The sequence below is a fragment of the Malurus melanocephalus genome, unplaced genomic scaffold, assembly GCF_030028575.1.
Source record: "Malurus melanocephalus ecotype Western Australia unplaced genomic scaffold, MMel_1.1 scaffold_41, whole genome shotgun sequence".
In the NCBI taxonomy this organism is placed as follows: Eukaryota; Metazoa; Chordata; class Aves; order Passeriformes; family Maluridae; genus Malurus; species Malurus melanocephalus.
This window is the reverse complement of record NW_026623273.1, coordinates 1,884,530-1,910,306: the sequence shown is the minus strand read 5'-3', so window position 1 is coordinate 1,910,306 and position 25,777 is coordinate 1,884,530. Positions and strand designations below refer to the sequence as shown.

The 25,777-nt window shown below is 37.6% G+C and overlaps 2 protein-coding genes across 3 annotated transcripts in view; one reads left to right on the top strand and one right to left on the bottom strand.

Moving 5' to 3' along the window:
* The window catches only part of RICTOR (RPTOR independent companion of MTOR complex 2), a 73,922-nt gene extending 62,354 nt beyond the window's left edge, over positions 1–11,568 (top strand). The window contains exons 32-38 of one of the 2 annotated variants that reach the window (XM_057364700.1): positions 2,558–2,735; positions 3,989–4,073; positions 5,329–5,562; positions 6,675–6,827; positions 7,529–7,652; positions 8,500–8,638; positions 8,804–11,568. In XM_057364700.1, the coding sequence (XP_057220683.1) occupies positions 2,558–2,735; positions 3,989–4,073; positions 5,329–5,562; positions 6,675–6,827; positions 7,529–7,652; positions 8,500–8,638; positions 8,804–8,878 (988 nt within the window). In that variant the 3' untranslated portion in view covers positions 8,879–11,568. Of the gene's footprint in view, positions 1–2,557; positions 2,736–3,988; positions 4,074–4,831; positions 5,277–5,328; positions 5,563–6,674; positions 6,828–7,528; positions 7,653–8,499; positions 8,639–8,803 lie in introns of those variants that run through there. The other variant, XM_057364702.1, reaches the window with a different exon arrangement.
* Positions 11,569–13,821: 2,253 nt separating this feature from the next.
* LOC130572782 (oncostatin-M-specific receptor subunit beta-like) overlaps positions 13,822–25,777 on the bottom strand; it is a 30,976-nt gene continuing 19,020 nt past the window's right edge. The window contains exons 11-20 of the mRNA XM_057364699.1: positions 25,219–25,378; positions 24,622–24,698; positions 23,988–24,210; positions 23,307–23,489; positions 22,011–22,112; positions 21,411–21,590; positions 19,596–19,760; positions 17,968–18,046; positions 17,619–17,691; positions 13,822–17,048 (exon numbers count right to left, since the gene is read on the bottom strand). Of these exons, the coding sequence (XP_057220682.1) occupies positions 16,599–17,048; positions 17,619–17,691; positions 17,968–18,046; positions 19,596–19,760; positions 21,411–21,590; positions 22,011–22,112; positions 23,307–23,489; positions 23,988–24,210; positions 24,622–24,698; positions 25,219–25,378 (1,692 nt within the window). The 3' untranslated portion in view covers positions 13,822–16,598. The remainder of the gene's footprint in view (positions 17,049–17,618; positions 17,692–17,967; positions 18,047–19,595; positions 19,761–21,410; positions 21,591–22,010; positions 22,113–23,306; positions 23,490–23,987; positions 24,211–24,621; positions 24,699–25,218; positions 25,379–25,777) is intronic.

Below are 25,777 nucleotides of genomic sequence, written 5' to 3'. Positions count from 1 at the left end.
TTTGTCCTGATTAAAAGCAACATCCATTTGTTAGTATTTTCACATCATTCTGGGAAGATGCCATGAAAGAATGCYTTTGTTCAAGTAAGGTAGAACTAGACTGAGTATGTTGGTTAAATTAAGGGTGATTTAGTAGTTAACCTGTGCTATCCTGGAAATTGGAAGTGGCATTCCTTGCTGTGTCACTGGAATCCTGTGCTAGTGCAGGCACAAGTGGGTGCCATTTCAGTCGTGGTACAGGTTCTATATGGCTGTAAGTAATGTTTCACCATTCCTTGCAGTTATACCCTTGATGTTTTGAGCAGCCTCGCTGCAGTGGACTTTGATCCTTCATGCCATGTCATACTGACTGTTCCTGGTACTTAGCTGTTCATGGGCTCCTGTGTCAGTGGATAGAGTCAAGGATTTGAGCTGACCTGCTTAACACTGAACTGAAATGACTGGAGTGCTTCTATCTCTGAGAAGGTCAAATAACTGCAGACATACATACTCAAAGAGATAGTCAGATTGTGTTAGTTACTAATATAATTGATTGGGAAGACTGCAGTGAAACTAGTACATGTTTTTTCTTGCCTGGTTATGCTGTCTTCACRGAAAAGTTATGGTCCTTCTAATATCATATTATGTTTACTAATAAATTCAGAGTATGATTACTATTACAGCTAGAACTGTGCTTAACTGTTTAAATAATAAACTAGAAAGAAAAATTCTGTCCTTTATATGTGCCAAATCAGTTCTTTTCTGTTAGTCTTCAGAAAACTTTTATTTACAGTTCATTGACAATTTCATGTCTTAGTAGCAACTGTCAGCCATAGATTTACTTTTGCGATGTTTTTAGTTGTTTTTTTATTCAGAAGGTTGAAAGCCTTTTTTTTGCTTAAATTATTTTGAGAGGCTTAATTTCCCACCTTTGTCTAAAGACCAGCCAGAAATGTTAATATCCATATCATGGGTCTTGATTGTGGCTCTCACTATCACCCACAGACACTCTYCCATGAAAACTTGTTTATCACTACTAGTGCTAAATCTGTTAGCTTTTCTAGGAAGAGCAGGGAAATACTTCTATCTTTAATTTTATGTTGGGAGTAACTGTAGAATGTTTAATTATTAAGTATTCAATGCAGTTTTTACTTATTGAGTTTTATGATTACACAGTTGTTTTGGTTGGAAAAGRCCTTTGGAAGAATCCAGCTATTAACACAATACTCCCAAATCCTCCTCTAAACCATGTTCTTAAGTGCCCCATCTACACATCTTTTAAATGTCTTCAGAGAGGGTGACTCAATTGCTTCCTTGGGCGGACTGTTTCAATGCGTGAGAAAATTTTTCAGTGAAACAATTTTTCAGTGAAAAAAATTTTCCCAGTATMCAATCTAAATCTCCTCTGGCATAACTTGAGGTCTTTCCCCTCTTTTTTTCAAGTATGGATTGACTTATGTTGTGACTCCACAGCTACTGTCACTAGCATTGGTCAGAATTAGCAACAAGAAAACTATTTATATCCTCTAAGTTGTATTTTGTAGATATCCATTGCAAAATAATTTCTGGACGTTACATGGTCAGACTTTGATAATTTAATTTTATGTCAATATAAATCTTTCTGTAGGGACAAGAGGACTCTTTATTGCCCATCTAAAAGAAAAAAAATTATAGAAAACTGCTTTTAAGGCAGAAAGTCAGAAAATCAAATGTTCACATTACTTTCCATTCTATTTGATTTGCAATAAAAAATCAATGAAGTATATATCCTTTTATTAAGAAGCTTTAAGCCATTGCGTATAGACCATCTACACATCTACATAGACTGATTAGCAGAAAACRTTTTTATGTTTGTTGAGAATGAAAATGACAGATGGCCCAATGTGAAATTTCCACCATCAAGGCTCTGGTCAGGCACTGAGGGCTTGTTCTTCAGCCTTCTCTCTCCTGTGTCTTTCCCATTCTATTTCTTTCTTTGTACTTTGAGCTATTTGTCACAGTCAGCTTTGCTCATTGTGCAGGTTTAAGTTTTTTCTGTTCTTTGTGCATTCATGTTGAGCAAATACTTCCTCTGTGCTTGGGTGACCTAATAGGTATTTCCTTTGGTGTACAGGAGAAAAATAATGTTCCATAGGTGTATCACTGGTAGGCTCAAGGTGTGCCTTTGCAGGGATATGCCTGCTCAGCTCGGAGTTTGTGAACATCTGGGAAATACAGTTTCAGTGCATAGGTGCATTTCAAAATGAGGTAGTTAGGAGTTTAGAAGCCCAAATCTTTACTGACTCTGTCTGGTCTGTAAATAATCAAAACCTACAATGTTCAAGAAAGTACATGGGTTTGCAGTATGGGCAGGAATTCCTGTACCAAGAATTACAAAGAAGAAATTAGTACTCCAGGAACTCCCAATCATGCAAGACAGTATGAGGCAGAAAAAGCAATGAGCCTATAGTTGTAATTTGTCCTGACAAGCTCTAGATCTACAGTGAGAAGATGAGGATGGTCTTTGTACAGTCCTCCTTACTTTTAATGTGCCAGTATGAGTTACTAAAATTGTGATTTATTTGTTTCAATGTTACAGGTTCATGAAAGCTTTAAGTTATGCTTCATTAGATAAAGAAGATTTATTAAGTCCTATTAACCAAAATACACTTCAGCGTTCCTCCTCTGTTCGCTCTATGGTTTCTAACGCTACCTATGGTAGCTCTGATGATTACATTGGCCTTGCTCTCCCAGTGGATATCAACGAAATATTTCAGGTATGTCTGTGTTCACTGATTTGGTTCATTTTTATGCTGAAAGGCAGTCAACTGTCATCTTTTCATCAGGCATAGATTAAATCCAGAGAAATTAGGAAAAATGGATGTGATACTTGAAGGAAATGCATTTTGGAGAACAAGAGTTTGTTTTCTAACTGTTTTTCTAACCTGCTTACACAAAATCACTAGGCTGATTTGTATTGAAGGCAAATAATTGCAAAGACTGTGTTAGAGGAGTGGTAAACAGTGGTGACATAAATGTGCTATCGTTAGATTTTTAGTTGACATCTTGCTTTTATAAATGTGCATAGTCTGCAGACATTAGTTAATACTGCTTTAGCCAGCCATTAATTGATCAGTCACTTATTAGTTATATGCGCAGTCACACAGTTAACTTCCTGCTACCATGAACTCTATTAAATAATAGATTATTTTTGCATATATCATTGTAGTATTAAATTGTATTGTCTTTACTTAACCTCAAAGCTACATATATTTAAGTAAGAACAGATTATTTTCTATGACTCAGCAGTTCCCTTCCTCTTTCTACTTGGTAGAAACACATTCTCATTTAAARACTGATGCATCACAGGGTTTAATACTCTGTTACTTAATTATCAAAACCAGGACGTGGTCTATGTCAAAGGTCAAGAGTGGACTTCCTTATCTTCAGTTTACTTAGTCTTTGCCTTTCAAATCTAGCTAACTTTCTTACTAATGTCAAAAAATAGCTAAACCTAGAACAAAGGAATGCTATATCATATATCTGCTTCTGTTTTTCCTTTGTAAAATGACTACTTTTCCTTCACTGTCTTTATGGCATATTTGTTACCTCATTTCTTCTCTCTCAGATATTTTTGTAGTTGAGATGTATCTCAATTCTACAACCTACTGGCAGCATTTTAGGTGTCCTGGTTGTTTTTGTACTGCATTCCTAAGGCCTCCTGTGGTGTAGAGTGAACATGGACAGATTATGAATAGCTGTGGATCACTAGTTTCCCTACAGCGTGTTACTACTATTTTAATGTTTGCTAACTGTTCATAAGCCTTTGTTAATAAGTGTTCATTTGAAAATGTATGTTTTTCTCATTTGGCTTTTTTTTAGTACTCAGGAGCTCATTCTTAATTTCCTCCCCTAAAGATGTCTTTTTCCTGAAGTAAAAGATAGACATTTTATTTCYTCCTGAAAGCTGTTTTTCTCTTGTGTATGATTATCACCTGTGTTAATTTTAATTTTCATTTGACTATTCCAGGTAAAAGAAACTCCGTATTTCCAGAAGAAAACTACACCTCCATTTGATGAGCATGGGTCTAGGGTCTTTACATCTGATGGAGGAGGTACTGGTTTTATTCTGCTCCTGTTTATTCTGTTGTTTGTTGGTATATTGGGTGGGTTATTCATTTATTTGGTAATTTTTCTGTACAGAAAACATAAATTTTAGCTGATAAGTTTTGAGAACTGTGTTCTGGTATCAGAAAAGCAGGTCATTAATTCCCTGTTTTATTTAATTTGAATTAATGTGTTGCTTCAAAGTTTGGTCCTTCTCTATAAAATGGAGAAAAGTTTGTGTATCTCTGATAATGTTAGCTAATGCTGCTCMAAGGCTGGTAGTGATGCTGTATTAAAGGAAGTAAGAAAATGTAAACTTARAAAAATATGAATCTCACATACTGAACTACTTCCTTCTAATTACACATTAATTTATAGGAACTTGTAATGGYGTTAGAGGCATTTTTCAGAAAGTAAATTTTGTCTTTCTGTGATGTGTCCATGACAWTTGATCAGTGAAGGTGATGGGATGAGAGACATGCAAGTACTGTAAGGCCTGGCTTGCTCTGGAATGCATCTCTTTTTTACTCTACAGAAGTCAGAAATCTGTAGAGTCTTAGTATGTGTCTTTTCAACTGAAAAAAGAAGCCTTGACGCTGGTATTTTTTAATAGTTTATTAGGATAGCTGTTGTCCTTTTTTTTTCCCTCTTATATTAGTAGTATACGTAGAGTTGTTTTTTCTGGAACTGTTTTTCTATAGTTTGCTAAATTTCAGTGTAATGTAATTCTTGTTCAAAATTGTATTTGTTTGTTTTTTCCACCCAGGGAAGAGCATGTCACTAAAGTGTCTTCTGCTTGTCTCTGCATTGCTGAGTCTAGTTTCTTCCTGTCACGGCCACTAAGTTACAGTTTTTTAAATTGTGTTTATATTTGCGTTGCTGCATGTGTAATTTCAGCATCTGGTATATTGTTGCATTAATCTCATTTGACACGATGAAAATTGGTAATGTATTGGTGTTACATGGGTATTAATAATGTTGATATCATGTCAGGATTTACCACTTACTTTCTTACAGTACATGTGTTAGAGGTTGAATTCTGTCCTTGCAATGTTTTGTTATGTGTAAAAAGTTGGGACTAAAACGTGATGTCTCTTTCTCTAACAATCTTGGGAGTTTAACCACTTAAAAAAAAACTTTCTAGGTCTTCACATGCACTCCATCCTCAGCCTTAAAGGCTTGAAARTGAAAATTAATTGAAAGAGTTAATGTTGGTTGCTTGGTTTTTTGGGGGGGATTTTGATAATTCATTTTTATCTACAGGTCTTCCATCAGGTGCGAGTGATGTTGTCAAAAGCCCTTTTCAGATGCTCCGCCAGCAGATCAGTCTCACAGAAATAATGAATACCAGCCGTTCAGATGCCTCTCAGTTTTTAGAAGGTACAGAGGACACAGGGCTCCAGGAGCACACAGATGAGAACTGTCTTTACTGTGTCTGCATTCAAATCCTGGGTTACCAGCCTAACACCAAAGTGAGCTCTTCGTATAATCGTACAGGTTAGTGTTCCTTGTGGAGAAGTGTGAACTCCTATTTAGTGTGAACTAAAACTGAGTGAACGTGCTGGATTTTGTTAACCTTTAAATAATCTGGAAGGGTTTTTGTTTAACTGACTATTGACCATAAAGTTATTTCTCTAATAAGCTCACTGTGCAACCAGTGGTATTGATATGGTCATTTCCAGCTTTCCACTTTCTAGTGTTAGTAGGAGTAACTGCCTGCATGGTTTTTTTAATAWTTATAAGAGCATGTAAAAATACAACATTTAAAACCTTATTTCGTACTTAAAATGTGTGTTCTGAAAACTGACACTTGCTGTTTAACTGATGAAAAGTCTGACATCAAATCAAGTCTGTACCATAAAACACAACAGAAGAAGTCTGAGTAGTCTGTTGAAGTTGGGCTGTAATTTCTGGGATTTAGTCATCTTCCTTCATATTTTGAGATTCAAATGAGATTCAGAATTATTTTTTCCAGCCTCCTCTGCAGAGCTTGCAGTTACAAGTCTTTTGTCAATGCCCATGATGAAAAGATRATCTAGTAGTGGATGCCTAGTAGGAATCTTCATTGGTTTACAATGGCATTAGACATTCATTAGTTGCAATGTTGGCAAGGTGGGTGAAGCACAAATGTGATGAATAGCTCAGAGAGCTGAGCTGGAGGTTGAGTTCAGTAGTGAGAAGAGATGGCARATAAAATCCCAGCCGTAGTTACAGGGGCAGGAGAGCCTGGTTCTTGMCAGAGCCCTTTCTGCAAACACGTGTGACAGCTGTGTGAACAAAAAGAAGTCTGCATATGCAGGAATATCTGTATTGTGTTACATGAAATGGAGCACGGATATATCAGTAACAGCACTATGTATGGTGAATTCTTAGGCTTCCATCAGTGTCTAGAAAAGACACTTGTGTGTTTTAAGATTAAAAAAAAAACAACCCAATTTTGGAAGAGTTTGAGTATGATTTGTCCAAAATCCAACATTACTTCCCAGCTGATTTTGTGCATAGTACTTAGTGCAACAGTATCTTTTATGTTTGCCTTGTTAAAAAATAACAAAAGCATGTGAATTGAGGAAAGTGTGAATAACAAAGGTGCACCATCTTGTTTATGTCAGATTTTTCAGACATTCCATATACTGACTGGTGTGGGCAGACCATTCACAATCACTTAGATGTGCATTCCTCCAAATTTTCTGGAATTTCAGGCTGTAGTGATGCAGTGTCCCATGGTTCAGCCAGCAGCACAAAGAGTACAGAGCTTGTATTAGGTAAGTTTGAAAGCCTGACGATTATTAGAGAAAATCACTAATAAACTGTATCTTAGATATTGTGAAAAGAACTATATTTCACTTATGTACACTTCAACAAAGTAATGCTCTTCATTAAACAAAAACTAAGCAAACAAATCTGAATAAAAACATCKTCCCTCTCCAGGTGGGAGAACATAGTTCTAAATTCTTCCACCTTTGCTATACAGCATTTCTGCAGGTTATTCAATATCTGACTTACAAGCAAATTGCCTTTTTTTCCCCACACTGATGTTAGTTATTAAAAAACTTCCAAGAATTGCTGAATTACTGTAATGAGAGAGATTTTTTTTATATATATTTGTGTATTGCATTTTGAATTACAATAATTTCTTATGTAGTAGCTGGTTTTTAAATACTCTGCTATTAGATAGATGCTCATCCAGTTTGCAGTATGATTTAGCGGTAGCAGTACCACTGTAACTTTATCTTGCATGTTTTTMTTTGAAATGGTAGAAATATTTTGTGAAGGTAAACTGTTTAAAATCCTGAAAAGAGTGCTGTTTTAATTTCAATAGAAATATTTTTGATAGATCAGAATATATGTGTAAWTATGTGTGTTTATGTGTGTATGGAATTCATAAACAGACTTACACGGCATAAGATTAGTACAGTCAAAGATAATTCTATTTAAATCCACTCTGTTTGAYTGGTTTTTCCAGGAGTAAAGTCAATCCCAGATGATACACCAGTGTGCAGGATACTTCTGCGGAAAGAGGTCTTGCGTTTAGTTATCAATTTGAGCAGCTCAGTAGGAACTAAGGGCCATGAAACTGGACTTCTGACGTAAGTGTAATACATTACAGATGCTTTAGCAACCTTTAGGCATATGTATTCTCTTTACATTTCTGGGACAGTGAATAATCKGACTTCTCAAAAATTGTCAGGCAGATATGATTAAAAGTAATRTGGAAGCTAAAACAAATAATCTTAACATTTTTGCTCTGTGTTTAATATTTTACTCTTAACCAGACTTTTTAAAATTGGTAATTCAAGTGTAGTGATTACATACCTAGTATAGCATGCTTCTTTAAAAATTAAGCTAATATTGTTTTATTTATGCTTAATAATAGGAAAGTACAGTAACAAATAATGAGAACTTCTTGAGAAACACAGCTCTACTTTAAGCAAGAGTACAACTCCTGAAAATAATTAATTAAAAATATGTTCAAATATAGGAATATAAATCTGGGGACTAAATATTATTATTTAGATTTCTGGGCTAATGACATTGGAAACTGACAATTGCTAAAGAAAATGTTTTATTTAGTTTTAAAAAATGCTTACAGGTTTAAAAGCTTAGACTAATCTTTCTCATATTTTTATGACTGCTGTTAATTTGGATGCCAATTCCTTGATACACTGTTCTCTTTCTACAGCTGTTATTTTAAGACCAGGCAGTCTTAGTAATTCTATACAACTTACAAGTTACACATTCTGTTTCATCTCATTAGTGTAGATTTCTTCCAATTTTGTACGAAGTAATGCTGTCTGTTTTGATTTTCTTGCTTTGTAAGTTCTAGGATATATAATGCCTATTACTGAAGAACTAACAATCATAATCTAATTGAAAAGTCTGGGGGCTTTTTGGAAATACGTTCAAGACTTACAAAATTTTGTTTATTCTGTGCAGAATTAAGGAGAAATATCCTCAAGCATTTGATGATATATGCCTTTACTCTGAGGTGTCCTACTTGTTAGCACATTGTACGTTCCGACTTCCATCCCGGAGGTTCATTCAGGAACTGTTTCAAGATGTTCAGTTCTTGCAGGTCAGTGAAGGATTTGCATGCATGTGGTGTATCAAAATGGCTGGCTGGGTGTAGGTTCCATGTCCTGAGTAAAGGATTCCTTCAGATAGGTACATGATGAAGGGAAATATTCTGTCTCCTGAGTAAAATCTCTAGCAATTTTAATACTCCATCCTTTCCTTTTAGATGCATGAGGAAGCAGAGGCTATTTTAGCAACCCCAACAAAACAGCCTGTAATCGATGCATCAGCTGAGTCCTGACCTCTGCTCAGGCCGTGCTTTGCATACAGACTTTAAAATGCTCAGACAACCTCCCACTGACTGGATAAAAAGCTTGGAACATCATCTTCAAAATCTTCCAGAAGCTACTGGTACCTGAAGACTGAACTGAAAACATTTTCTTCCTCAACCAATTACTGGCACAGTCATTTGAGCCCTTTGGGGATTTATTAGACTTTACCGTAGTTTTAATAATAGTAATTACCAGTATATGCAAGAGCCAAGCACTGAACACCTCCACGAGTTTTCATTTCATTTTCTACCATAAATTACAATGAAATAGGACAACTTGCAGAGACATTTTTAATTGACTTCCAATTCTGTTCCAGAGAAGCAGAATGATGCCTTGCTTTTTAAACCCTGGATACCAGGAATCAGAGAGATGGGGGTGCATTCCACTGCCAGCAATGGGGAGCCATGCTGTAGTTGTGGGCACCAGGGGATTAATGTTAGCCCTTCTCTGTTGATTTTTGTACTGTTTATAACACTACTTTGGGGATTTTTAACTTCAGACAGAAAGAGTTGCCTCTGAATCTGAGGTTTCATTAAGTTATTGCTATAGTTGTAAGACATTTTGTTAGCAGTCTCTTCAATTTCATTGCATTTACATATATGTATCTTATCTGAACCTGTTAAGGATTTTCACTACAATTTGCTTTTCAGAAACCAAATCATTTAAAACTAAAATGCTGAAATCAGATTGTTTTCCCTGAATACTATGCATGTGTTTGCAATTTCTACACTCATGCTCATGTAATACAAATGTGGGTCTTTACTCAGCTACAATCCTTTACAAAGCATGATTTGTATCAGATAAGCAAATATTGTATAGACTGAACTTGAAGACATTTAATCATTGCAGGTTTTGTGAGGAGACATAAGTATGAGTGTTTTCCAAGTTCCATAGAAACAGCTTTTTATAAAAACAAATGTTTATTTGAATTTTCAGTGGATTAGTGATCAAGCATCAGATAGTACTAATAATTGTAGTGAAAAGCCTTAAGCAACAAATTTTGGAGCAGCCTACTTATGATTTTGTACTGGTATTTAAGACTTGTTGCAAAAGTTAAATGATACAGTGACTGGTAATGATTGAAATAATTGCTTCTATCATGTTACTAGTGCGGTTTCTAAACTAGGAAGTGCAAGATAAAAATTAAAAAGTAGGAATCCCTGTCACTTTTATCATGGATCTAAAGATTCAGAAGCCTTTATATAAAGGTAGTATAAATATATGCAAATGTGTATATACAGTAGCATGGCCACCTTTGTTAGAATGCCTGTAATAGAAGGGATTACCCTTTGATTTTGATATAGGTGAATAATTCAGCTGGACTGTACTAAGTAGAACGTATTTTTATCCATTCACTTCTACCATTTTTTATAACTGTCAGATTAATACTTAAGTGAAATTTATCCTGATGCTCATAACTCTGTTCTTACTAGCTATGCTACTGGAGATTTTAATAAGTAGTCCTGTGAACAGTAACACACAATTCCTAGTGAAACGTAGAATTTTTTTCTTCTTGGAAATTTCATCATGCCACATAAGCACTGCTTTGCAGCTATCACTTCACTGAATTCTTATATGCACTGCATACCATCAGGTTCCGGTAAAGCAGATTGTAAGTTGCTGCTCATAGTCAAATTTAGTTCCTGAGATTATCTTTTCATGAGTTCCCACTGAAAGAAGGAGCAAAAAACCTGATTGAACTCCTCTATGGTTGTTGACACAAATAATACATCTATGTGGCAAGACACGTTTGAAATGTTTAGAAAACACACCACACCAGTAACTATTGGACTTCTGGTCATAAGAAATAAATGCTTCTGTAAAACCAAAATGTCAATCACAGTAGACCAAATAGTGGTATAAACTCCAAAGGAAAATAATGTAGTTTTCCCACAAATGGGGATAGCGTATGTTATACAGTAGTTTCAAACACTACCTCAGTTAGGCTAGAGTAGAAGAGATTTGTTTTAATAACTAAATGGGGTTACATCAAACAACTCCATGTTATTTTTCTGCAGTTAAGGCGAAATAAACAAGTTTTATCACCTGTATTTAAAAAAACCCACCTCTGTTCATTTGTTAAGTTTAACCCATAGCACTTAATGTAGAAAGCATCATAAGAAGGCCTCTGATTTTAAAAAAGGTAAGCAAATATACTTTTGAAAGAATCTCCATTCTGAAATGCTCATGTGTTCTGACTTACTTGCTTGTGTGGGGATCCATGACAACAGAAACTTGACATAAAAAATTATGGCTGCAAATTCAGATATAAAGCGTGATTTTTCTTCTGAAAGTGTATGAGTGTCAGTAGATTTCAACAAGTATGCATCAAGGATGTAAAGTCTGTATTGTACATAACATACATTTCTATAAAATTAATTTACACACTGACATTAAGCTCACAATGATGTTTCACTTTAATTGGCAAATGAAGGGGATACTGTTTTTGAAGGAAATTTATATTGGCTTAGTTATAAACTGTGAATTTTTAATTCTATAGTTTTCCTTTTATTCAAATGTCCCTTTCAAAGGTCTTACTTTGGGGTTTTATTTGTATCATGATAAAACTTCGAAAGAAAGCTGTAGTAAATAATGATTGTGCTTATACTAGCCCTAATAAAAAATCTCTTCCACCTCTCCTAGGGAAGCTGACAGACCACCCACTTTTTATATTTCCAGTCTGASTGATTGGGGATACTGCTCAATAAATGATAATGTGTGTAGCATTCACTTACACTATCTACAAATGCAGTTTTGTTGCTGTGGCAGAGAAAACTCTTCAACTTGCTCTCACACAGCTCAGGGGTGGAAACCGTTGTGGGAGGGAGGCACTACTGGTGGAACCAATCGTGTTTGCCTACTGTATCTGTCTGATTCTCTTCATTTGCTTCTACAGTCAGAGGGAAGGGGAGCCCTTTCCAAAGGGCAGAGAGCTGACTGACAGGCACTCCRGCACTCCACGAGGGCCTGGTCCTCTCCATGGTGGGAAGGAGGACAAGGCTGGGTGCTGAGAATCCCCTTTTGAAGAGAGAGAATTTCTCACCTCTGAAATTCAGAGATGCAGAATGTTCCCAGCTGTTGTGGGCATCACTTGGAGCTGGAAATGGGCAGGCTTTAAAGTTCCTAACTCRTTTGTGGGGCCCCTGGCATGCTGTGCTTGAAACAGTTGCTTTTCCTCATCTGACAGTTCTTACTTGACTGACATCTGACAAACSTACCCTAAATGTGCTCTCTTTGCAGAGTGTTGGTGTTTTTTCCTGAAGTGGAATTCTAAACAGTTTTGTAGTTTTGGGTGCAGTGGCTCAGCACACCGAGGTGAGCTACCCTTATAAACATTTATAAGGCACCTTGAGAATCCTGCTTGTCTTTTTCTCATTTTATTTCAAAACATACACAGTGGTCTTGAAACAGTTGTGGTTTGCAGTGAGACTGAAAACACAACCAAAGTATCTTTACAAGGTGCCTGAAGAGTAAGGTAGCTGTTCAAAAAYAGACAATAACCAAAACCGAGTGAGGAATGGAGGAGTTGTTGCTTTGCAGTCCACGTCCGGGTCTTGGTATTTGGCTGTTTGGGCTGCAGGAAGCTGGCAAAGCTTGTGAGAGAAATGAGTTCAGGGGGTGCAGTTGGAGCAGAAGAATTCCCACTGGGCTGTGGAATCTCTGAGGTCCTGCTCACCTCCCCCTGTCCTGTTACACTGACTTCACTGGAGCCAATGGAAAGCAGGTCCAGCAGCTTTTTTTTTTTTTTTCTTAAGTCACACTTCTACCATTGTGTGCTTATGAAAGGTATGTGATGTTAGAGCAATATCTTAGAACTGTAAAAGACTTTTGAGGTCATGCGAGAAACCATGTATGTGTTTCTCTAGAGGTCTCCAGTCTCTTTGGTTTTTGTTTAACTCCAGATGCTGGTTCCCTGGATAGTTTTGTTTTCAACAAATCAATATTCATTCAAGTATGTGGATTTTCTTTGGGCTATTTTTGTAGYATAGATGGACAGCAATGCCACAGCATGCAAAAATTTCACATTTTGCTTGAGTTGCTATTTAAAACACATTATTTTATTTGCAAAATGTAATTTATGCCAAAAAAATGTAACCACATTATTTTGCCACAGAATAGGGTGTTTCAGCACAAGATGCTATATCAAAAGGGGGAAAAGGTTTTACACTTTGCAAATCTAATTGAAAAATTGTTCCAATTCTGGGCTGTCAGCATCCCTAAAACTGCATTACAAGAGATTATCTAAATTAATCATTCTGATCTGTGGGAAGGGATCAAGAAAAATCTCAATACTTATTCTCCCTGTCCTGTGTGGTCTTTTTTTTTTTTTTTTTTTTTTTTTTTTTAGTAATACGCTGCTACGTATTTGGGGGTTCTAGTGTTTGTAGGTCACTGAATAGACATTGAAATCTGATTTATATTGTATACCTGTAACATAGAAAGAAAAAGTATTTATATATTTTACGTAAGAATATTGCATTGAGCTGTGTATAATTTAAACAGAGGCTTGTCCCAAAATGGTATTGCCCACCTTGATTTTTCGTGTATTTTCTTTTTTTCTTTCTTTTTTTTTTTTTTTTTTTTTTTTTTTTTTTTTTTTTTTTTTTTTTTTTTTTTTTTTTTTTTTTTTTTTTTTTTTTTTGTATACTGTGTACAGTTCATGTCAATGAGCATTAAAGGCCTCCTGAAGTGTAGTCTTATCAAAGGGATGCGTTGTTAATAAAATGTACTTAAACTTCGTAGAGCTGTTCTGGTCTCATATATACCTCCCAGCACTAGAAAGGGGTTGGAATTTGATTTATATTTGTAAGTAAATGGTTAACTAGAACAATCAGAAGCTTCCTAAATAATTTTTTTTTGCCAAAAATATATTTTACACTAATGCTTTGTAAGATAAAAACCCGGAGACTCTTCAACAGTTCACATACCATTTTTATTTTAAAAATTTAACATACTGATACTGAGACTAATTTTCTATTATATGATGGTGTAAGTATTAGCATTTCAACAACAGCTGTGAAAGTTGAATTATAAACAAAGAAGATTACAGTTTGAACTCATTCAAYCATTAATGCAAGACAGATGTTTTAATATATAAAAATTATACACGCTTCCCTACTCATGCCAGAATACTTCTCTAATCCTCAGTTCTGGTGCCCGGACTGTGCCCTTTGACTGGCACAAAGGCATTATCCTTCCTGGAATACTCTGTTTCTATGCTTTTATGATTAGGCYGAGGAAGCAGAAGGGTTTACATGGAAAGAGAAGCTGGCTTCTCCTTCCCTCACCCAGCAATCTGGAACATGGTCAAGTGTGTCACTACATCCAGATAATGGCATTTCATCGGAGCAGAATCTCCCTGGGAACAGCCAAGGGCCTGAGAGGCCCATGTGTCTCACCCCACCATGAGGAAGGGACAACTGGCTGAACCCACACACTTTCACACCCCTTCATTCACTTCCTGGGCGGAATCGCAGCCAAGCCAGTGACAGCAGCTTTTTCAAAGCAGGGAGTTGTGCTTGGTTGCAGCTGTCCTGTCTGGCATGAGGAACTGCAGCACTGTCAAAATTTAAAATGTCTCATGGAATAGTCTGATTTCTTTGACATCTATATCAGGATTCTGAGCTACATAACTCTTAATTTAGGACACATTTTCAACGTTTTAGAATAAATAGACCTTTTTCTGAAATGCAAATCTCAGGTGTTTTGTATTGGTAATGACAAAACAGCTCTTTACTGGCCTTTTTCACAGCAGTAAAACTTCTAAGCCATGCAAATACATATGATAAGTGATGAAGCACTTTGGAGAAGGAAGCCTTCCAAGCTGTAAAGCTTTGWAATTCACTGTAACTCAGATAAGAGGATAGAGTAAAGGGAAGAAGTTTCCCTAGGATGTAGCCATCAAATAGCATCAGCCTTCTATCTTACCCTCCCTGTTCTCTTGTCAAACTGCCCTTCAGCACAATGCCCAGCCAGGTTTCCTTATGCTGCTGGCTGGAGGCTAAAGCTGCTGTGCTACAAAGCCTTCTCTAGTCAGTCTGTGAACCATCTGCACTCATGCACAGGACACACATGGACACAGCACGGTGGACAACTCCAACCAACCACAGCTGTCCATCTCTATCTTTGTACCTCCCCTTCTCCTGAATCAAGACTTCTCCCTCTGCAGCCAGTGCTTGTCTCAGCCCATAGGCTGTGCAAGGCCTTACTGGTTTTCCTGTTGCAACACAGCTTGTGTTGATTACAACAGTATCTGTAAGTAACAGTATAAAAATTAGATGTGGTTCGGTATCAGAACTCACTTCTCTGTGTGATTAGCTACCTAAACACAAGGAAAGCAAGTAACTGTGTTTTCACAAACTAGCTGAACATCATATTGTCAGGCATCCTTTCTTATTTTCACATTTGAGAACCACTTACTCTGTGCTCTTAAGTTGAAACCATCTATTTGTGACAGGTTCCAAGCATAAGGAGGCAAAACCAAATGGTTCCTTGTGTGCACTAAAAAGGTAAAGCTGATGAGACTTTCAGCTACAATTCCAAGKATACAGCTTAATTACAAATGTACATCTTTCTGAAATCAAAATGAAAGGCCAAATGCATTGCTGCCTAGTATAGGGATTCTGAGTGTTACAGTAAACTTTTTTTGTTGTTTTTTTGGGGTTTTTTTTTTAAATACGTGCAAAAGTAGTGTTGTGAGATTTAGCTGGTATGCAGTCTGAATATTATGTTCTTCACAAATGGTATTCATGCACCTGTGCTTCTGACCAGCCTGGTTGGTTGGTTCATTAGGGCTTGCAGTGGTAGTACAGGGGTTAATGCCAAAAGTTCAGTTCATGTACACAAGCACAAGCACATGACTGTGCCATGGTACCACTTCTGCAAACACCTGTCCTTCAGGAAMAGTAACTTCTTTCCCCCTAACTCCCTACATCTCTTCAATTGTAGTTAAGATGATTTTAAATAGTTGTTCTTTCAGGCACAGAGGGCTGAAGTGTGAGGAACCCCAGTTATGAGAAATGGAAGCAGGGTCATCCCTATAAAAATCTGTTTTCTGTGCTCTTTCACTCATCAACTGTAGTTAGGAGACAGGTGAAGAAAAAGCAGGAWGATCACCGGATTTGGGTGCTGTGGGCAGCACTCCCAGAGAAATCAAAGTTCCTTCCAATCTTSTAGGAATGTGCCTAACTGTGTTGAGGTAACACTTTCATCATGATTCCTTACATCATTTGAGAGAGAGAAAATACAACCCAGCCTGCAATGTGAGTGGGTTGAGTAGTGCTCCACGCCCAGCAGCACAGTAGCCCCTGGGTGGGGTGGCCAGAGTGCACTGCATGAGAAATGCACAACAACCTTCCGCTTCGTTTAAACTGCTCCTCTGCTTTATGAATAAATTTTTAATCTCTGCAAAACACAGCAATTCTCTGCMTCTGTGCTTAATACAGGCCACAAACCAGCCTGTAAGTCTTATATAATGCCCATAACTTGTAACAGAACCACAGCTCACATAATTCCTTTGTTCAAGTCAGTACTTAAAACTCATCCAGAAACAACAGCTTTGCTGTGTTAATGGAAGTGGGGCAGTTGGACTTGTGAAAGCCCTAATCAAAAGAAGTAGTTGTGGTTTTAGAAATTTCCCTTTATGTTGTGTAACCCAAACACTGGATGGACTCACTGGAGGACAGAAAATCAAAGCCTTCCCCCCAGGCTTCTCGCATCTGTTTGTGAGATGTATCTCAGACTGTTCTTTCTCTCAGCTGTTTCTCTGGTGGTTGAGACTACATCTTCATGAAAAATATCCAAATAACAATGTGGCTGGTACAGCATCACTGACAGATTTGCCTTGCTTGCTTCCAGTGCCTCCGGTATTTGGTAGGGATCWGATTCAGCCTCAAGAGGAGAAAAATAAGCAAAATTTTCAAAACAAGTATGAGTTTGAGGTGCAGATGTGGGTGGAAAGTCTCTCGCTACATTTTCACTAGAATAAGTCCAGGAAGAATCGTGACTATCAGTCTTATCTTGAGTTGAAGATAATGGGCTCCAGGTAACGGGATGCAATTTCTGAGCTTCATCCTTACTGTCCGTGGCTAGCACATCAGGAGTGCAGTCACTTATCTTCAGCACTTTCTCAGAACCAATCTGCCAGAGATTCATTAAACAAAAAAATTGCCCATTGAAAGAAACGCAGAGTAGAGAAAAGGGATTGATGGCTTCAAKGAATTCTAATATTATCTTACAAGTTTTTAATTTGCACTTTTCAAATGAATGAATTTGAAGGAAAACCTATGTAGAGCATGTTCAGTGGAAGCTGTGTTTTACACAAAATTTATAATACTGTTTATTTAGAGATTTCTTTTTTAAATAARCTCACAATGACTATATTTGAAGAAGTATCCATGTCCCTCTAAAGACTTTGSCAGGATTTTGATGTGTGCTGGTTTTAGTCTGAGCCAGAAGCCACTAGTATACAGCAGCAGGGGCTGTTAGGTGCACTTGAGTCCTTGCTCTCATCTTAATGTTCAGTGAACGACAGCAGCCTCGCATAGTAATATTAACTTGTATTAATTTTTTATAATGATCAAGTGTAGTCAATACAAAAACTGACAAGAAGCTAATTTTTAAATCTAATCAATACAATAACAGTATTTTTTTAAAAGYCTACTGAGCAAAGAATGGACAAAATAAAAACTGTGTTTTCAGTGATCTTACCTTAAACTCTTTGAATGACAGCACTTTGCTCTTGTTAGGACTAGGTATTACAGGACAGCAGCACTCCTTCACCCTGGAAATAAGAGACCAAAACAAATTACATTTTTGTTGTCTTATCAAAGCACACTCTGCCAGCAGAAGCCACACATAGATGTGTACAGCCCAGCAGCAGATGATCAGTGTTTCAGAAATGCCACAAGCCAAGTACTTGAAACATCCACCCAGATAGCCAAAGGAAGAAAACGAATGAAGCCTCACCACAGGCTGGAAGCAACAAGCTGCAGCAGTGGTTTGTGAATTAGGTTAGTTATGTTCTCTGTGTACAACAGAAACATGCATAACTACTTACCACTTCATCTTCCAGTGGCATATAGCAGCAGCTAGGGTTGGAACTATCACTAGCAGGAATATTAAGTACAGCATGTTCGCTGTGAAAGAAAAATATTTTAAAATATTGCTTTTAAATTCTCACACATCAAAGTCAATATGGCTTGAGTTTCTGGGGAAAAATAACATCAAGTCTGCACAGGATGCTTGCCATAACTCAGCAATAAAACTGCATGGTCCATTATYGCAAGGTAGCTGGGCTGGAAGTTCTGAAATACATCTGTGAGCCTTTGGACTTTGAGTTCCTTTACCAGAAGTGAACATCAGAATTTAATTCAATTTTACTCAATTATTTGCCCTCAAGTTGGCCCCTCAGCTGTAATTTCCAAAAGTTAAGGCAATGGTAACCTCACTTAAGTGTTGTTTGAGTTTTCTCTCAGACCCCCMAAAAAAGACACATTTTTACTGTGAGACGTGAACAACCTCTGTTGTTCCATCATGGATTTACCATAATAAGAGAAACAAATGTTCAAGTCTCCTGGGAAAAATGCCAGTACAAGGAGTTCAGTATTTCCTTCTAGCTGAAAGACAGTGTYGGGCTATGCTGCTCTCAAACAGCTGAGGCTCTAGGGGGCTGAKGGGGAGCACTGGTTGGGAGCCTGCTCTCCCTTGCCCTGTCCAGTGCCCTCCTGCCCGGGCCAGTGSGTTTGTGCCTTCCTACCACACACAGAGCAGGGAATGGACACTTGTTACATTCTCTTGTRTCTTTTTTCGGAATTAAGCCTTCTTGATCCTCTGCATGGCTGCACAAACATCTGGCTGACTGATGAGAGCCAGAATTTGTGTGTTAGAGGCAGAACTGGGCCTGTGAGGGGACCGTGATGGTTTAGACACTGCTCTGGCAGTTAGTCTAAAACACGGAGTCTTCTTGCATAAATTAGTGATTCCCCCTTTCCTATCTTTCCCCCTTCACCTCCAACCCCAACAAGTTTTTCTAAACCAGGCATCTCAGATTTGGATCCCAAGTTTCACAATCATGGCTGCTGACTGGTATTTTCAAGGGAACAGAGTTGTGGGCAAATGATTTCCTCTTCTGCTTTGGTGATCAAATCTGTCCAGTTAGCAAACTATTGTGCCCGTACCAACAACCCTTCTGCATTGGCCTATGAAGGAGTGGATTTGGCAATGGTTTTWAAGACTGATGAGATTAAGAATCAACATTAGAAGTTCAAAAGGCCATACAGGAATTACCTATTTGCACTCAAGTCTGTAGGTTTTCCTGTATTAGAATACTAGTTAAATTCAAATACACTTCTTCTGCGAGTTCTAACAAGCAGGACTCACCAAGCATGTAAATGTGCATATATTGTACAATCTCACAAAAGGATATAAGACTTAAAAATTAGGTAGTAATTTTAAGTAAAATTACTTTACTTAAGTAAATAAGGCTCATTCTAAAATTAAAAAAAAAAAAAAAAATTACGTAAAAGTGTCAAAATACCATGTTGGTGTTTACGCACATATCATTTCTCAGCTGGATTCCTGTCTTAAGTGCATGTTGCATTGAATTAAWTTTTTTCCCTTGAGAAAGAAAGATGCAAAATCATCCCATCCTTCTGATACAAGACATTACCCGCACCCAGTACTCACAGTTATATGGTGTATCTATGTATCTAAAGTTAGCAATGGGACTCTCTCCTCCACCTGTAAATGCTTTAATCGATACTTTGTACTTTGTGCTTGACATCAGATGTTCCACGGTGTAACTCTTTTCTTCTGGGTTTTCAATTGTGTATTTACATAGCTCTGAATCATCTAAAATGAAACCGATAAGATAGAATCAAAGGATCACAGAATGCTCTGGGTTAGAAGAGACTCTGAAGATCACCTATTCCAACTCCTCTGCCATGAACAGGGATATTATCTTCCACCAGACCAGGTTGCTCAAAGCCCCATCAGCCTGGCCTTGAATACTTCCAAACATGGGGCACMCTCAACTTCTCTGGGCAACCTGTGCCAGTGCCTCACCACCCTCATCCAATCTCCTAATATCCAATCTAAACCTACACTCCTTCAGTTTAAAAAGAGTCCCTCTTGTCCTGTCACTACTGGCCCTGGTAAAAAGTCTCTTTCCRTCTTTTTTATCAGCCTTCTGTTAAGTACTGAAATATTGCAATAAGTTATCCCCAAAATACTAAAAACCCACTTAACTGAAACAACAAAACATTTGAAACCCKCCTTCTTTGTGCTTTATACACTTTTTTTCTGAGAAGGATGATGCATCCTGACTCACTGCCACTGGGCTGAATCCACATCCCTTCTAACTGGGCTGTCCACAGCATTGCCCACTCTTGGCAGACACCTAACAACTTGTTGTCAAAGGATGACACTGTTTATTTTTTTTTTTCCTAGGGCATTTTACCTGAATGATTTGAGTTTTGCCATTTCCCTTTTTTAACAGAATCCTGTAGTCCTTAYGCTTAGGCCAATTTCTTTGAAGATAATAAAAAGCAAGAAGTTMCTGCCTGAAAAAGAAGTTTCTTTTGCCTCTCTATTATGCAATTACCAAACCCCAGGGAGAAATGGGTTAGCTTTTTTCTGCTGTTCTCAGTCACACCCTTGTCTGCTAGCAGAAGCAGTGAAGCAGAAAATATTTTATTTAAACTTTTTTAACTCTAACTAAGAGTTATGGTACTTGTATGGCTAGTTTACTTCTGACATGAACTTCTACATAAGCCTCTCTTAGTTCAAACTATGCTTTTCATCTGGCACTAGTCTAATCAGCAGAAGGAATACAGGACATGATCCAAGTAGAAGAAGAGGCAMGGAAAAAAATATAATACTCTTTTAACATGCTGGAAACATCTGAAAATTATAATGGAGCGAAGCCATATGGAGCAATTTTGCATGTGGAACAGAAAGGTCTAAAAAGATAAAAGTTTRGATCTGGCTTTGTGCCACTTCATAGCTTAATTCTGATGAAGGAACTCCACTGTAGAGCACACACACAAATACTTTCACTAGAAAAGAATTTACATGGGAAATTAATACAGTGTTCTGTTTTTGAAGGAAATAAATTGTGTTCCATCTGTTTCTAAAATAACCCAAATCCCAACAAGATTAACATGCTTCTTATGACTTTTATCCAAGTATACCAAACATATTTTTCAAAATTCATACAGAACTCACATCACAAGAGGCACAACTCGTCCCATAGGACCAAAGAAATCTTTTGTGGAGCTAAAAAGGAGTCACAGGCAGCGAGATGGAGGCTGTAAATCTTGTAAAGCCAGGAATCACTCCTGCCTACCAGCACCTCTAGCACAAGCAGCCAGTGTTGAAATCTACAGATGGCCGAATGAGCCAGCCTGATTGCCTAATATGAACTTTCTAAGATGCTGCAATACCAACAAATCTTTCATCTGATTCAATGACACAACTTTCTGTATTAGACAGCTCAGTTACCTGGAAGAATGTGCTTTTTTGATCCTTTCAAATTGCAGTTCCCTTGTAYAGGTGACACATAAACATGGTAGCCTCTTAAAAAACCAGGCTCTGACTCATTTGTGAGATGATAATCCCAGTACAGTGTTACTGAACTGTAAGTCAGGTCAATTTTTTTCACAATAGGGTCAAATTGAGGAGCTGGAAGAAAGGAAATTCAAGTTTAACTTGCAATATTCTTCAAGAGTGTTTTCTCTTATAATTTGAAAAATCCACACTGATATATGGTGTTTATGTTTACATCTTTCTTGTATTTAAAAGCTGAACAAAGCCAAAGTCCTCTACAAAAACTGAGCCTTCATGCATCCACATAATACACAAAGCAATGACTGTTAATCACAGCTTTGTCTAGCTCTCAAAATAGACATGGGCTGCCTGGCCACTGCACTAGCCAAATGCACTATGGTCCATGTAGATCTGTATGCTGACATACAACTTTTAAATGCTTCACTGAAGATATAAAAAGAACACAGAAAATACAATTTTATCTAGCTGTAGGAGGAGGGATTGTGACACTTCAGTTTAGCAAATAAACAAACCCTAAACAGGTTACCAACTTACGTAGCTCCCTGAGATAACCAGTCTTCTTTTCCAGTAAAGAGGCTCTATTATCAACAGATCCATAGATACGGAATTTATATCTCACCCCCGGAACAAAAGAAGCTAGAAAACAGTTGAATAGATTACAAAAAGAGGTCATAGTTGGTCTTATAGTGTTATTTTTATTTAACTGCTTCTTACAGAGGTCAATAACCTATTAGACACCTTCTCTGTGTGCTATTGAGCTATTCAAGCAGCTGAAGGAGACAGAGAGCAAGCCAACTCTTGGCTTGCACATTATGTGAATTAAACACATTTTTTAAAATTAAACACTTTTCTGTCTAAAAGAGAGAACTGGGGGAGGCRTTTTTGTATTTTTTTTGCTGCTGTATGGTATTCAGGTGACTGTACAATAGACTCCAAATGCACCAAAAATAAAGACAATTTCATTTACATGGGCAAAGGTCATGTTTTGGACTGTTTAATGCACACACATAACCATGCACCAGGATTCCATATTGTCCTCACTGACATCCACTCCCATTCCTCCCATTCACATTAAGCAAGTGCAAACCCCTGAAGAACATGACAATACTCTTCTCATGGATTACCACAGTCCCCTTCACTAAGTGCAGGTTTACGTACATTTGTATGAATTGAGTTGCAGTTCCTTAACTGAATATCTATGTGTGTTCAGTCAAATTCTGTTCAAATGTGTTTCATTCTACAGTGAGTTCTCAGCTTGAGAACTTGWGAGACTTTAGGAAGCCTAAATTCTTGCAGCTGTAGAAGCATTTCAGAGCAACTTTCACCCAGACAGAAAGGATTTAGGCCTGCTGGCTGCCACTGGAATAATAAAAAAAAATGCAACTGATCCTAAGCAAAGGTTGGTGCTGAGACACATAATTTGTGGCACAGTTCCAGCACCAAACCCCTAACTACACCATGGGTGTTAAATTGCCTTATCCTTATTACACATAAAATAGATGTCCATTTTACATCTTTCTTGCTAAAATATTTTTAATTCCTTCATTAATCTCATCATCCTCCTTCAAGATGCTGCTACAAGCCACTCAGAAGAGGTGGTGTCTAAAATACTGTGTTGATTTCTCTGATATAGTATGATGCCTTCCAAGGTGCTGTACATTTGTGGTGTCTAATTAATTTGGTAGGAAAAACATGATGCCACATGCCTTTGAAGAATTACACCCACACAGCACAGAATTCAATATTCCATGTGATTTGTTTCCTAAATTCAATTAATGACCACAGCTTGAAGGACTGAGGAGTCAGGAAGAAAAGTTGTTTGGCTTTCACCTGAGTTGATCACAGCACTGGAAGTGTTGGGTCCAAATATCTTCCACTGCAAATCACAAGGCTGCAACCTGGGAAAGTTACACCAATCAATAACGTAACTGTCGTATATACTTTTGGGCTCCCAGGAGATAAGAATGCCATCATCTGTCCCAGTAACTTGTMCTTCCTTGAGCTCTTCAGTGCCTAGGAAAGAACAAAACAGAATTTCTTAGCATTGTCCTGCATAAACTTCAGGCTCAGAAATTAAGTACAATACAGTTCCTGTATTAAACAGTTGGAAACAATAATAAAAGAATTGCACTCCCTCACTAAATGACATAGAGGTCTTTCACATGCTAAAAGCTGACAGCTCAAAAAAAAAAATACAGCTGCAGAACCTGGAGTCAGAGAGTCACAAGGGGCTAATCACACTGGCTGCACTGTCAAGGCACCTGCTGCAGGCCTGAGGCCCTAGTTTTGGGCTAAATGAATTTTGCTCCTTGGAGACACTCTCTGCACTTAAGCTTAAAATACATACAGCTACCACCATGTTGGAGAAAATACAGTCATAATTTTCAGATAGCAGTGATATAAGTTAAGAGGTAAAGTTAATTCATTGCCCGAGATGATAAATTATGACTTCACTTAAAATAGGTGGTAACAAAATTCCAATAATGTAACAATAAYTGAAAATACTCCTACTGTTATCTGTAGCACTAGAGATGATCAATACTGAAGGAAGTGAAAAATTAACACTGTTCTTTGCCATGATAGAGATTCTGTAAGAATAGTTATCAATGAAAATCCTTGWGCTATTGTAGACTGAAGAAAAGGAGATCCTTTTAGGCTTGGAGCCATCTTCTGTTTTTTCCCAGGTTACTTCATATGAAATAATTCTTCCATTTGCTTTAAAACTTGGTGTTTGCTGGAAAAAAAAAAGTTATGAAGGAAGAGAACAATAATTTAGAACATTTTGCTGAAAAAATATTAGAGGAGCATTTAGAATTTTAAATAAGTAACAGAATGTATTAATTCTGTACGAGTATAAACACTTGTTTCCATACAKTCACACAGATACTTGAAATGGAAATGCAGAAATCTCAGCAATGGGATTTGTCTTGTTATAATACTTGGAAAAACAGAATTATGTGTCTGAAATGCCAGGACAGCATACCATCAGAGTGACATGTGTTCTGAGATATTTTACATACAATCTACTTTAGATTTGTAAAAGAAATTTTCATACTGAATTGCTATCAAGTGCACACAAGTAATGGGAGAAAATTTTAACCCCTTTAAGAAGGACTTTGTTTCTGTTTCTGTCATGACATCTCACCTTCCAGAACAAGGTCACATTTCGTCCCCCCAGAACTGGTGTAATTTCTCTCCATATGTCCAGTTTTCCTGATGGAGCTGCAATAAATATGGCAAAACAAGAAAAGAAGAATGCACTAGATGCAAAGAGGATAGGCAGTTTAATTGCTTCCTCCCATTTGAAGAAATTTCACTCCAAACAACTTTTCCCCATCAATCCCAGGTCTTGCCCAAACATTATCCTTTAACATCTTTTCCCCTTCATTCTCTTTTCTGAAYTAAAGTCTGGTTACTTTTCCTTGAAAATGTTTACTTGCATCTACTAAATGCTTGCTCCCACCTCTGCACCATTCCTCCAGGCCTGACAGAGAAATGTAGTTCAGTCAGACCATCATCCCAGTCAACTGGATTTCCAACTGTCTTCACTGGATGAAACGTCAGAGACTAGCAGCTAGGCTGAGAGTTATTTAAGAAGTCATGTTCTTGAGATTTGGTCACTGTCCTTCTATGCCTTCTACAGGCCTCTGCTTTAGCAGTGGAAGACTAAAAACAAACAGCAAAGGGAGGTGGTGAGCAAAGAACATCCCTCAAACTTTGCCTCTCCGTAGGTTGGACATACTTCCTTCCATTGTTCTGATGGTCTGGGGTTGGCTCCACTCACTCCACCTCCAGAAGTGCTTGGCAGCCCCACAGCGCACCCTGGCCTTGTACTCCGTGTGAGGCTGCAGCCCACGMACCGTGACGCTCCTGTGGTGTGAGGCCACATCAGAGCTGTTGTGCTGCAAAACACAAAATCACARCAGCCACAGCTCATTCCAGCATCCTCAGCAAGATGTTCTCTGAGAAAATCGTTCTTCCTCTAGATCCTGCAAGAGCCAGTTAGGCATCACTTGGGAAAGACAGTCATGGAACAACAATCAAAAAAGAAGAGAAAATAATGCACAAGATCAACACAGAGGAAGATCCAAAAAGAGGTCTGGAGGTCACCTTTGTGTAATTGTCTGAGTCACTCAGATCTTTTCACATTAGTACTTTTTACATTAAGRAGGGAATTTATTGAGATCTTGCCCTTTTACAGTCTGGAACTATTACCTTAAGTAAAAGTAGGATGCTGCTCCAGGTAATTGCAGAGCAATCTACAGCTACCTTTTCTTTCATTTTTTTTTCTCAGCCTTTAC